At 39.8% G+C, this 14,033-nt stretch overlaps 1 protein-coding gene across 1 annotated transcript in view; it reads left to right on the forward strand.

Moving 5' to 3' along the window:
* LOC144216133 (phospholipid-transporting ATPase IB-like) overlaps positions 1-14,033 on the forward strand; it is a 194,503-nt gene that overhangs the window by 114,391 nt on the left and 66,079 nt on the right. The window contains exons 26-28 of the mRNA XM_077745421.1: positions 1,956-2,070; positions 2,312-2,536; positions 12,844-12,954. Coding sequence (XP_077601547.1) covers positions 1,956-2,070; positions 2,312-2,536; positions 12,844-12,954 — 451 coding nt within the window. The remainder of the gene's footprint in view (positions 1-1,955; positions 2,071-2,311; positions 2,537-12,843; positions 12,955-14,033) is intronic.

The raw sequence follows: 14,033 nt of genomic DNA on the forward strand, positions 1-14,033 counted from the left end.
TCATAGTTTAAATATAAAATCACTTTCCAGACAAAGTGGTGAAGTTATTATCATTGTAGTTTTTCCAGTAGAACAATGAGTGGCTCTCGATGGAAACTAAACTTACAAATGGTTTCTGGAACATCCTCTACTTCGGTAACTTTTCATACTATAGCTACAGTGTATCAATGTCAATTCATTGTATTTTCCTCATGATGAAGCCAAAGGTTTCCCATCAGTGCTTCTGTCTTAAAATTTGGAGTGTGTGCTAGTCAAGGAAACTCCTCAGGTTTTAATAATCTCACCTGAAATTTGAAAGGTTTAAATTTAAACTATGTTTATAGGAGCTGTTTTGTGGGAGGGGGGTGATCATTCACTTACTAGAAAATAAAACCTTTGTGTCCGTTAGCATCTTGGGTAGAGGCGTGTATCCCATTTATTTAGTGACTGGATACATAAGGGATAAATAAGAGAGAAAAAATTTGCTGCTTTTTCCCTTGGAATGTCTGTTACATATTTTGTGTAGGCAGGGTCTGCTAGTCTGAAATATTTCAGGTATGCGAAATTTGCTTTTGTAGCTTGTCTGAGGGGGGAAAAGGGATCAACACTATCGTCATCTGCATTGGACACACTCCACGGGAAAGAATCAACCAACCATGTGTTATTTTCAGTCACTTAGCTTTTGATTGTTATGGTCACCACAGACTCCTGACTGATACCTTCGTGTTTATATATCTCTTTGTTTTCTTTTTTTAAGTTCCCCTGAGGGCAGTTTGATTTTTTTTAAAAATGTTTTTAAATGTTTTATTTATTTCTAGGAGAGAGAGAGAGAGACAGCGTGAGCAGGGGAGGGTCAGAGAGAGAGGGAGTCACAGACTGAAACAGGCTCCAGGCTCTGAGCTGGCAGTCCGCACAGAGCCCGACGCGGGGCTCGAACCCACGAACCGCGAGATCATGACCTGAGCGAAAGTCGGACGCTTAACCGACTAAGCCACCCAGGCGCCCCCAGGGCAGCTTGATTTGCACAGGCTACTCCACATGCTATCCTTTGGGGGAAATGCCTTCCTATAGTTTCAGAAACAGATCTTCACTCCTTGCTGTCACGCAGCGAGATGACGGAAATGAACAGAGCAGGCGGGTGTCAGAAGCAGGGAGCGGTGGGTAGGATGGCAAANAGTTAATTGATAGTGTGTATTTCTTTTGGGATGTTAGTGACCGTGTGCTTTCTTTGCTTTACTTTTTATTTTGGGTGGGGGTGGGAGGGGACTTTAAAAAAATCTGAGTACAGTTGGCACCCACTGTTAGGTTCGGGCGTAGGACATAACGATTGGGCAGCTCCATACGCTATGCTGTGCAGCCACCAGCTGTCACCAGACCACCTTATTACGACCACTGGCTATCTTCCCTGTGCTGTGCCTTTTATTCCGGTGACTTCCGTGCCATCTGGAAGTGTGTACCTTCCACGCCCTTTCACCCATATTGCCCCCCCCGGCCCCCCAGCCATCAGTTTGTTCTCTGCATTTATAGGTCTGATTCTGCTTGTTTATTCATTTTTTTAAGTAAAAAACATTTTTAACGTTTATTTGAGACAGAAAGAGACAGAGCTTGAGTGGGGGAGGGGCAGAGAGAGAGGCAGACACAGAATCCGAAGCAGGCTCCAGGCTCCGAGCTGTCAGCACAGAGCCCGACGGGGGGCTCGAACTCACGGACCGCCAGATCGTGACCCGAGCCTAAGTCGGCCGCTTAACCGACTGAGACACCCAGGCGCCCCCTGCCCCCGTTTCTTTTAAAGATTTGTGGGTGGAACGTTTTTATACACGTTAGAAGCTTAATTAATGTATGGGAAGATTTAGCAGTAACTGTCATTTAAAGGGGGCTACGTGTAGACGATCGTTGACTCCGTGCTTCAGAACAAGGGGAAGTAAACTGGGCCGACATAACACACCAGAAAGTGGTGGTTCTGTCGTCTTTTCCAGGTTATCTCCGCTCCAGAAGGCAGAAATCGTGGACCTGGTGAAGAAGCACGTAAGGGCCATCACCCTTGCCGTCGGGGACGGGGCCAACGACGTGGGGATGATCCAGACGGCGCACGTTTTCACATGGAGCTACCAGCACATTTGGGGGTTTCTTTAGTTTTGTCCTCAATGCAGTTTGCAGCCAAAAGGTGTTCTTGAGCAGTTGCGGCCACACTGACGCCCAGAGTCCGTAGCTCTGCGAATATCATGTCTAAACGCCTAGTGTCTCCAGTCTGTAATGTGCGCTTTACTTTATGGTGTCTCTTGATGACAGTTTCTTGAGGACTTATAATCTCCCCATTTCTGCTTCCTTAAAGCAGGCGCCGCCTCTTGGCAGGCGTGAGCAAAACAGCCTGGATGTTTTCGTACAGCTTCACAGCAAAACTGAGCAGAAAATCTCGAGTTCCCAAATACTCCCTGGCCGCACCCGCGCCAGCCTCCCCTGCCCCCAGCACCCTCTGCCAGAGAAGTGCCTCGACGCGTCATCACCCCCATCCGCGGTTACACGAGGGCTCGCTCGTGGTGTTGCACGTTCTGTCGAGGTGGAGACACGTATGATGACGAGTGTCTCTCATCACACACTCGTACAGAGTAACTTCACTTCCTTAGAGGCCCCTCTGCACGCCGCCTGTTCATCGTTCCCTCCACACCTACTGACCTGGGCGACCCCGGACCTGTTTACTCTCTCCGGATTCTGGCCTTTTCCAGAACGTCATATTCCTACGTTTCCAACTGGCTTCTTCACTTCGTATCATGCATTTCAGTATCTTCCATGTGTCTTATGGCTTGCTAGCCCATTTCTATTTAGTGGTGAATACCATTCTGCCTCCTGGGGGGACAATACTTTATCCATCCACCTACTGAAAAACATCTCGGTTATTCCCAAGTTTGGGCGATTATTAAGAAAGCTGCTATAAATAGCCACAAGCAGGTTTTTGCATGTGGACGGAAGATTTCAACTCCTTTGGATTTATGCCAAGGAGTGCAACTGCCAGATCATATAGTATAAAAGTATATTTAGTTTTGTAAGAAGCTGCCACACTGCCTTCCCCCGTAGCCGCAGCATGTGCTGCGATGCGTGTAAGAAGAGAGTGTGGCCTGCGATTTACAGCCCCTGCAGCTTTATGTGCTATCCAGGCTGTTGAACCAGAATGCTTCCTGCTCCTATATATTAATATTTTGAATTTTGAAGATTATTTTATTAAATATAAAATATATTTTAATNTCACAGCTGAGCAATTAACAATAACACTTTGCACTCTTGCTGAATTCAGGAGCCACATGTAATTCTCGAACGGCTCCCTAGGAATAATCCCACACTTGAGTAGGACACCCCTGCTGGGGCTATTCTGATGGTGGCTGTCTACCCTGGCCCCAGGTAAGCAGAGGCCACAAACTAGGGTGGTAACAAAATGGGATTCTTAGGATTCTACAGCACAGATGAGTGTACCACCTCAGTGTCTGAATCGGATCCATTCTGAGACTCTCCTTCTTACTCATAGATTGAGTGTTGTGGTTTGATAACAGGGAAAACTAAGGCCCCTATGTGTTAGGGAATCTGGGTTACAAGAAGTGTCAGTGAACTGTGACCACAGCGCCTGTGTGTAAACAAGGAAATGACCACACCAAACTCAGCCGATCCTGTCCTAAACTGCTCAATGCTATTGAGATGCATGCTTCCAATGACCTCAGCAATTCTATGTGACGTGAGCCTTGACCTGTGAAGCCTTGAACTGCAGACACACCAAGCTGGCCAGTACCAGCTGTCCTGGGGACCCAGGGAAATTTTTCTCCTTTTTTTTTTTTTTGTTCGGGTTTTCAGTTTCCACGATCATATGGGATTCATCTTTTTCTGTTGGANGTTGCTTCCCTATCTTGGCTATTGTCAGTAATGCTTCAGGAAACATAAAGGTGCACATATCTTTCCAAATTAGTGTTTTTGTTTTGCTTGGCTAAATACACAGTAGTGGAATTACTGGATTATACAGTATTTCTATTTTTAATAGAAATTTTCCACAGTGACTGCCCTAGTTTGCATTCCGACCAGCAGTGCACGAGTGTTCGCCATTCTCCAAATTCTCACCAACACTTGGTATTTCTTGTCTTTTACAGTCGAGCCATTCTGACAGGTGTAAGGCAATATCTCCTTGTGGCTCTGATTTCCCCTACTCTGACGACTAGTGATGTTGAGAATTTTTTCATGGGTTTGCTTGCCGTCCTACATTTTCTTTGCAAGAGTGTCTATTATTGTCCTCTCCCCATTTTTTAAAAAGTATTTACTTAACTTCCAGTTAGTTACCATACAGCGCAATATTAGTTTCCGGAATACAATACGGTGATGCAACACTTCCATACAGTGCCCAGTGTTCATCATAACAAGTGCATTCCCTAATCCCATCACCTATTTAACCCCCCCCCCCCCAACTTTTGCCCATTTTCAGTTGGGTTATTTGCAGTTTCTTGGTGTTAAGTTGAAAAACTTCATTATATATTTTGAATATTAACCTCTTTTCAAAGATATAATTTTCGAATGTCTTCTCCCACTCAATAGGCCTTTTCATTTTGTTGATCGTTTTCTTCGCTGTGTAAAAGATTTTTGTTTTGATGTAGTCCCAATTGTTTATTTTTGTTTCTGTTTTCCTTGCCTGGGGAGATATATCTAGAAAAGCGTTGCTAAGGTCAGTGTCCAGGAGATTACTGCCTTTATTTTTTTCTTCCTTTTTCCAAGTTGTTTAAAATTTAAATTCCAGCTAGTTAATATATAGTGAAATTTTAGTGTAAGGTGTAGAATTTAGTGATTCATCAAATAAAACACTCAGTGCTCCTCACAAGTGCCCTGGGTTTCAGGTCTCACATTTAAGTCATTTTATTTTGAGTTTATTTTTCCGTATCATGTAAGAAAGTGGTCCAGTTTCATTCTTTTGCATGTAGCTGTCCAGTTTTCCCAACACATTTTCTTGAAGAGATTGGGTTTTTTTTCCCCATTGCATGTTCTTGCCTCCTCTACTGTAGATTAATTCACCATATAAGCATGCGGTATTTCTCAGTTCTCTATTCTGTTCTGTGGATCTATGTCTGTTTTTGTGCTAGTACCATACTGTTTTCATTATCGCAGCTTTGTAATGATCTTGAAATCTGGGATTATGATGCGTCCAGTGTCGATCTCCTTTCTCAAGATTGCTTTGGCTACTTGGGATCTTTTATGGTTCTATACTAACTTTAGGATTATTCTATTTCTGTAAAAAAATATTAGTATTTTGACAGGGATTGTATTGAATCTGAAGATTCCTTTGGGTACTATGGATATTTTAACAATATTTTTCTAATCCATGAGCATGGAATATCTTTCCATTTCGTTGTGTCATTTTTAACTTACTTTATCAGTGTTTTAGAGTTTTCAGAGCACAGGCCCTTTGCCTTTTTGGTTAAGTTTATTCCTATGTATTGTAATTTTTAATTTAATTCTCAGTTTTTCTTCATTTCTCTTTCTGCTACTTTGCTAACAGTGTATAGAAATGCAACAGATTTCTGTATATTAATTTTGTATCCTGCAACTTTGCTAAGTTAACTTATCAGTTCTAATCGTTTTTTGGTGGGGTCTTTAGAATTTTCTATGTAGAGCATCATGCCATCTGCAGAGAGTATCAATTTTACTTCTTCCTTACCAATTCGGATGCCTTTTACTTCTGTTTCGTGTCTGACTGCTCTGGCCAGGACTCCCAGTGCTGTGTTGAATACAAGTGGCGAGAGTGGACATTCTTGTCTTGTTCCTGAACTCAGAAGGAAAAGCCCTCAGTTTTACAGCGCTGCGTATGAGGTTAGCCGTGGGTCTGGCACACATGGCCGGGGCTACATTGCCATGTGTTCCCTCTAAACTTACTTCGTTGACTGTTTTTATCATGAATGGAAGTCGTATTTTATTTAATGCTTTCTCTGCAGCTATTATGATCATATGATTTTTCCCCCCTTCATTTCATTAATTTGGTGTGTGCTGATTTGTGAATACTGAACTATCTTTGAATCCTTGGAATAAATTCCACTTGATCGTGGTGAATGATCCTACTATATTTAATGTATTGTTGAATGTTGTTTGCTCATATTTTGTTGAGGATTTTTGCATCTTTGTTCATCAGAGATATTGGCCTATAGTTTTGTTTTGTAGTGTCTTTGTCTGGTTTTGGTATCAGGGTAGTGCTGCCCCCAGAGAACGTATTTTGAAGCTTTCCTTCCTTTCAATTTTTTGGAATAGTTTGAAGAGAATGAGTATTACCTCTTGTTTACATATCTGATAGAGATATCAGATATCTCTATCATCTTCTCTAGGGCTTTTGTTTGTTAGAAGTTTTTTGATGGCCAACTCAATTTTGTCATTCTTTCTTATTTCGGAAGATTGTATATTCTTGGGAATTTATTTCTCCTAGGTTGTCCAATGTCTTGGAATATAATTTTTTATAAATCCTTTCTATTTCTGTGATATGAATTTCTCCTCTTTAACTTCTGATCTTTTCATTTGAGTCCTCTTTTTCCCTTGATGAGTTTGGCCAAAGGGTGATCAATTTGTTTATCTTTTCACAGAACAAGGTTATGATTTCATTGAGCCTTTCTTTGATTTTTTTCTGCTTTTCATTTATTTCTGCTTTGATCTTTATTATTTCCTTCCTTGTGCCATGTTTGGATTTTGCTTATTTTTCCTTTTAGGTGTGAGGTTAGGTTTTTCTGAGATTTTTGTTTCTTGAAGTAGGACTATATTGCTACAAATTTTCCTCTTAGAACTGCTTTCACTGAATTGCAAGGATTTGGGGTCATTGTGTTTTCATTTTCATTTCTCTCCATGTATCTTTATTTTCCTGTTTGATTTCTTCATTGACCCATTGGCTGTTTGGTACCATGTTGTTTAGCCTCCCCGTATCTGTGCTTTTTCTAGTTTTCTTTTCCCCTTGTAATTGATGTCTAGCTTCTTCATATCAGTTGTGGTAGGAAAAGATGCTTGGTATGATCTTAATCTTCTTATTTATTTAAGCTTGTTTTGTGGCCTAACATGATGTAGCCTGGAGAATGTTCTATATGCACTTAAAATGAATGTGTATTGTAATTGTGTTGTTTGTTGATGCTATTTTCTGTATATATTTGTTAAGTCCATCTGGTCTAATGTGTTGTTCAAAAACACTGTTTCCTGGTTGATTTTCAGCCTGGGTGATCTATTCACTGATGTGAGTGGGGAGTTAAGAGTCCCCTACTGTTATTTTATTGCTGTCAAGGCTTCCCTTTGTGTCTGTTAATATTTGCTTTATTTAGGTGCTCTTATGTTGGGTACTTAGATGATTACAGCTATTATATCCTCTTGATCCCTTTATCATTATATAGTGTCCACTTTCTCTCTTGCTACAATATTTGATTTCCAAGCCTATTTTTTCTGATGTAAGTATTGTCCCTTCCTCCCCCAGACTTTTTATTTTTTTCACTTTCATTTGCATGGCATATTTTTCCATCTATTCTCTTTCAGTCTGTATGTGTCTTTAGGTCTGAAGTGAGTCTCTTGTAGGCAGCATATAGACAGGTTTTATTTGTTTTATCCATTTTGTCACTTTGTCTTTTTCCAAGTGTTTAGACTGTTTACATTTAAAGCAATTATTGATAGGGGTGCCTGGATGGCTCAGTCAGTTGAGTGTCTGTGAAATCAGCTCAGGTCATGATCTCACAGTTTGTGGGTTCAAGCCCCATGTCGGGCTTTGCACTGATAGTGCCAAACCTGCTTTGGGTTCTCTTTCTCCCTCTGTCTCAAAAATATTAAATTTGATGTTTATTTATTGCCTTTTTGTTGTTTTCTAGATGGTCTTATAGTTCTCGATTTCATTAGTCTTCTCTTGCTCTTTTTGCTTGTGATTTGTGATTTTTTTTTAGTGTTTTGCTTGTCTTTCTCTTTATTTTTTGTGTATCTATTACAAATATTTGGTTTATGGTTTCCATGAGGTTTTCTATAACATCCTAAGTGTACAGCAGACTATATTAAGTTGATGGTCTCTTAGGTTTGAACTCATTTTATTTATTTATTTTTGTTTTTAGAGAGACCAGGGACAGTGGGGGAGAGACCAAGAGAGAGTGAGAGAGAATCCTAAGCAGGCTCACACTGAGCAGCACAGAGCCCAGTGTGGAGGCTTAAGTTCATGAAACCACTAGATCATGACCTGAGCCAAAACCAAAAGTTGGATGCTTAACTGACTAAGTCACCCAGGCACCCCGACCTCATTTTAAAAGTACTTCACGTTTACTCCTTCCTCCACTATTTATTTATGTTACTATATTTTACATTTTTTAATGTTGTGAATCCCCTTAATTTTTTAGAATTGATTTTACTATTTTGTCTTTTAACTTTCACACTAGTTTACTAGTGATTGCTCTATGACCTTTACTGTATGTTTGCTTTTACTTAGAACATTTCTTTCTTTCTTTCTTTCTTTCTTTTTAATTCTAATTATGGCCTTTTGTTTTCCACTTAAAGAAGTCTTTTTAGCATTCTTTATAAGGCCAGTTTAGTGGTGAGGAGATGCTTTAATTTTTGTTTGGGAAATTCTTCATGTCTTATTGAATTCTGAATGATAACTTTGCTGGATGGAGTATTCTTGGTTGTGTGTTTTTTCCTTTCAGCTCTTAGAATATATCATGGCACTCCCATCTGGCTGGCAACACGTCTCTTGAAAAATAAGCTGATAGAATAATGGGGTTTCCTTTGTATTTACTAGTTGTTTCTCTCTTACTGTTTTTTTAGAAATTTGTTTTATTATACATGTATGTAACTTATATATTATATATGTATATATATTATATATGTATTTATTATATACGTATGTCAAGTTAGCTAATATACAGCATATACAATGTGCTCTTGGCTTTAGGAGTAGATTTTCATGGTTCTTCACTTAGATAAACATCCAGTGCTCGTCCCAACAAGTGCCCTCCTCCATGCCCATCACCCATTTTCCCTCCCTCACCTTCTACCCTCAGTTTGTTCTCTGTATTTAAATTTCTCTTATGGTTTGCCTCCCTCTCTGTTTGTAAAGAATATATATATATATTCTTTCCCTTCCCCCATGGCCTTCTGTTAAGTTTCTCAACTTCCACATATGAGTGAAAACATACAATATCTGTCTTTCTCCGACTGACTTATTTCACTTAGCATGATACCCTTCAGTTCCATCCACGTTGCTACACATGGCATGATTTCATTCTTTCTCATTGCCATGTAGTATTCCATTGTACATATAAACCACATCTTCTTGATCCATTCATCAGTTGATGGATATTTAGGTTCTTTCCATGATTTGGCTATTGTTGAAAGCGCTGCTGTGAACATTGGGGTACATGTGGCCCTATGCATCAGCACTCCTGTGTCCTTTGGATAAGTTTCTATTAGTGCTATTGCTGGATTGTAGGGTAATTCAATCTTTAATTTTTTTGAGGAACCTCCACACTGTTTTCCAGAGCAGCTGTACCAGTTTGCATTCCCACCAACAATGCAAGAGGTTTCCCTTTTCTCCATGTCCTCACTAACATCTGTTGTTTCCTAGGTTAATTTTAGCCACTCTGACAGGTGTGAGNAATCCAGAAGATATGAACAGACACTTCTCCAAAGAGGACATCCAGATGGCCAACAGACACATGAAACAATGCTCAGCATCCCTCCTCATCAGGGAAATACAAATCAAAACCACACTGAGATACCACCTCACACCAGTCAGAGTGGCTAAAATGAGCAAATCAGAGAACTCTAGATGCTGGCGAGGATGTGGAGAAACAGGCACCCTCCTACACTGTTGGTGGGAATGTAAACTGGTACAGCCCCTCTGGAAAACAGTGTGGAGGTTCCTCAGGAAACTAACAATAGAACTCCCCTATGACCCAGCAATAGCACTGCTAGGAATTTACCCAAGGGATTTGTATTTCCCTTCTGATGAGCAACGTTTAGCATCTTTTCGTGTATCTGTTAGCCATTTGGATGTCTTCTTGGGAAAAGTGTCTATTCTTCTGCCCATTTCTTCACTGGATTATTTGTTTTTTGGGTGTTGAGTGTGGTAAGTTATTTATAGATTTTGGTACTAACCTATCAGATTTTATCTGATATGTAATTTGCAAATATCCTCTCCCATTCCATTGGTTGCCTTTTAGTTTTGTTGATTGTTTCCTTTGCTCTGCAGAAGCATCTTATCTTGATGAGGTCCCAATCATTCATTTTTGCTTTTATTTCTCTTGCCTTTGGAGACGTGTCAAGTAAGAAGTTGCTGTGGCTGAGATCAAAGAGGGTGTTGCCTGTTTTTTCTTCTAGGATTTTAATGGTTTCCTGTCTCACATTTAGGTCTTTCACCACTGTATTTTTGTATATGGTGTAAGAAACTGGTCTAGTTTCATTCTTCTGCATGTTGCTGTCCACTTCTCCCAGCACCATTTGCTAAAGAGACTGATTTTTTTTCCATTGGATACTCCTTCCTACTTTGTCAAAGATTAGTTGGCCATACGTTTGGAGGTCTAGTTCTGGGTTCTCTATTCTATTCCTTTGGTCCATGTGTCTGTTTTTGTGCCAATACCATGCTGTCTTGATGACTACAGCTTTGTAATAGAGGCTAATGTCTGGGATTGTGATGCCTCCCGCTTTAGTTTTCTTCTTCAAAATTACTTTGGCTATTTCGGTCTTTTGTGGTTCCATACAAATTTTAGGATTGTTTGTTCTAGCTCTGAGAAGAATGCCGGTGCACTTTTGATTGGGATTGCACTGAATGTGTAGATTGCTTTGTGTAGTATCGACATTTTAACAATATTTATTCTTCCAGTTCATGAGCATGGAATGTTTTTCCATTTCTTTGTCTTCTTCAATTTCCTTCATAAGCCTTCTCTAGTTTTCAGGGTACAGATCTTTTACCTCTGGTTAGGTTTATGCCTAAGTATTTTATGGTTCTTGGTGCAATTGTAAATGGGATCGATTCCTTGATATCTTTTTCTGTTGCTTCATTTATTGGTATATAGAAATGCAATCAATTTCTGTACATTGATTTTATATCCTGCGACCTTGCTAATTCATGTATCAGTTGTAACAGGTTTTTGGTGGAGTCCTTTGAGTTTTCCATGTAGAGTACCATGTCATCTTCTTGCTGCTCTTTAAAGTCTCTGTTTCTCAGCATTGAAGAGTCTCTTATGGTTTGCCTCCCTCCCTCTCCCCCACTATTTTCCCCCTTCTACTCCCTCACAGTCCTCCGTTAGCTTCCTCCTAATCCACGTATATGTGCAAACATATGGTATCTGTCTTCTTGAGTGCTGAGAACAAACTGAGGACTGAGGGGTTGGGGGGGAGTGGGGGTGATAGGCATGGAGGAGGGCACTTGTGGGGATGAGCACTAGGTGTTATATGGAAACCATCTTGACAATAAACTATTAAAAAAATAAAGTCTCTTTATCAAAGAGAAGGAAACAAACCACAAGACCCTCTTAACTATAGAGAACAAACCGAGGATTGATGGAGGGAGGAGTGTAGGAGATGGGCTAGATGGGCAATAGTTATTAAGGAGGGCACTTGTGATGAGCACTGGGTGTGGTATGCAAGTGATAAATCACTGAATTCTACTCCTGAAAGTAATAATGCACTGTATGTTAACTAAAATTTAAATTAAAAAATAAAAGTCTCTCTTTATCTTTAATCTTTTACATTTTAATTATGTGCTGTGGTGTGGCTATCCTTGGATTCATCTTACTGGAGAGCTCTGTGCTTCCTGAATCTGGATGTCTATTTCCTTTCCTAGGTTAGGGAAACTTTTAGTTGTTATTTCTTCAGATACTTATCTGCCCCTTACTCTCTTCTCCTGAGACCTCTATAACTCTATAGTGTGGATGTTTTGCTTGATATTGTCCAAAAGATCCCTTAACCCATCCTCATTTTAAAATTCTTTTTTCTTTTTGTTGTTCAGCTTGGGTGCTTTCTATTACCCAGTCTTTCAGATCACTAATCTAATATACTATTGTTCCCCCTAGTTTTTTATTTCAGTTATTGTATTCTTCAACTCTGATTGGTTCTTTCTTATGTTTTCTATTTCTTTGATGAAGTTCTTGCTCAGTTCATCCACTCTTCTCTCAATCTGGTGAGCATCTTTATGAGCGTTGCTTTGACCTCTTTATCAGGTAGATTGGTTATCTCTGTTTCATTTAGTTCTTTTTTGTTTGTTTGTTTGTTTTGTTTGAAGTTTTGTCTTGTTCTTTCATTTGAAGAATGCTCCTCTGTCTTCTCATTTTATGTGACTTTCTGTGTTTGTTTTTATGAATTAGGCAGAACAGCTGCTTCTCCTAAACTTAAAGGAGGAGTCTTGTGGGTGGTTGTCCTTTGTGTAGTCTCTGGGGCCTGTCTGGACCTGCGGCTGGCATGTGATAGGGTTCCTGAGGTTCTCTTCCTGTGTTACCATCTAGAACCACCAGACCCCTGAAGCTTTCTTTTCTTCTTTCCACACACTCCTAAGGTGCCACACCAAGCCAGTCACTAATGCTGGAGATAGAATTGATTCATGCTCAGGCCCCCATTAACAGGCTATTTCACATCAGTGATAATACTTTAAGCCACATTTGTTTTTGTTTTCCTCCATCTTGCTTTGACCCAAGAGCAACTTTGGCTGTAGAGAAGGAGAAGGTATTATGCCATGGTGTGTGCTATTTTATACTTTTCCAAGAATGAATGTTATCCCTAGTGGACATGTTCCTATTTCTGCCCCATCTGTCTCCAGTCTTTCATATGCATTCTACAATGGTGGGTCAAAAAAATATCTTTTGCTTTGCTGTTTCATTTGAACTTGCCCTGACTGTTGTTTCCTTCTTTTAGTTTAGCTACTTGGAGAAGCTTCTGTTGGTTCATGGAGCTTGGAATTATTTTCGAGTGACAAAATGCATATTGTACTGTTTCTACAAAAATGTCGTGTTATACATTATTGAGGTAAGAAAAGAGATATGCTTTAGGTCTTTCTTTGACATCATGTATGGTAGTTCCCCCCCTCCCCCATGTCTGTATCACTTAAATTACCATTACATAATTCTGCTTTAGGTTTTTGCTCAAAGTTATTTGGTAAATTTGAATCTTCTAACCAACATCCTGACTTAAAAAAATATCTGTATAAGTCTTACATTTGGCTGTGGAAAAATATTTTTAAATACTTTATTTTGAAATGATTATAGATTCACAGGAAGTTGTAGACAATATTTTTTCAGGAGTTCCCATGAAACATTCACCCAATTTCCCCCAAAGAAAACACCTTGAATAACTCCTGGACAGTATCAAAACCAGGATATAACTGACAGAGCTTATTCATACTCATCGAGACAGACCACCCCCATCTCACCCCCAATGATACAGACCTGTTCCATCACAAGGATCCCACTCATGCTACCCCTTTATATCCACATCCATCCCTAACCTCTGACAGTGACTAATCTGTTCCTGTCCTTATAACTGTGTACTTTCAAGAATGCTATAAAAGTAGGGGTGCCTAGCTCAGTTGGTTAAGCATCAGAGAAGATCCTGACTTCAGCTCAGGATCTCAGTTTGTGAGATCAAGCCCCATGTTGGACTCTGCACTGACAGTGTAGAGCCTGCTTGAGATTCTCTCTCCCCACCCCACCCCTGCTCATGCTTTCTCTCTCAAAAGATATAAACTTAAAAAGAATGCTATAAAAGTAGAGTTGTGTAGTGTATAACCTTTTGAGATTGGATTTATTCTAGTCAGTATAATTCCCTTCAGCTTGATCCAAGCTGTTCCCTCAGCTTGGATCATTTGTTCCCGTACCATAACATTTATCATCCACTTGTTGAAGAGCATCTGTATAAAGATTTTGTGCAAACACAAGTTTTCACTTATTTAGGACAAATGTCCAAGAGTACAATTGCTGGATCACATGGTAGTTGCATATTTAGTTTTAAAAGAAACTCCCCACTACTTTCCAGAATGACTTTACCATTTTCAATTCCTAGCAGCAAAGTATCTGTTATGTTGTTTCTCGGGATTTTTACCAGCATTT

The sequence above is a fragment of the Crocuta crocuta genome, unplaced genomic scaffold, assembly GCF_008692635.1.
Source record: "Crocuta crocuta isolate KB4526 unplaced genomic scaffold, BGI_CrCroc_1.0 scaffold258, whole genome shotgun sequence".
Classification (NCBI taxonomy): Eukaryota; Metazoa; Chordata; class Mammalia; order Carnivora; family Hyaenidae; genus Crocuta; species Crocuta crocuta.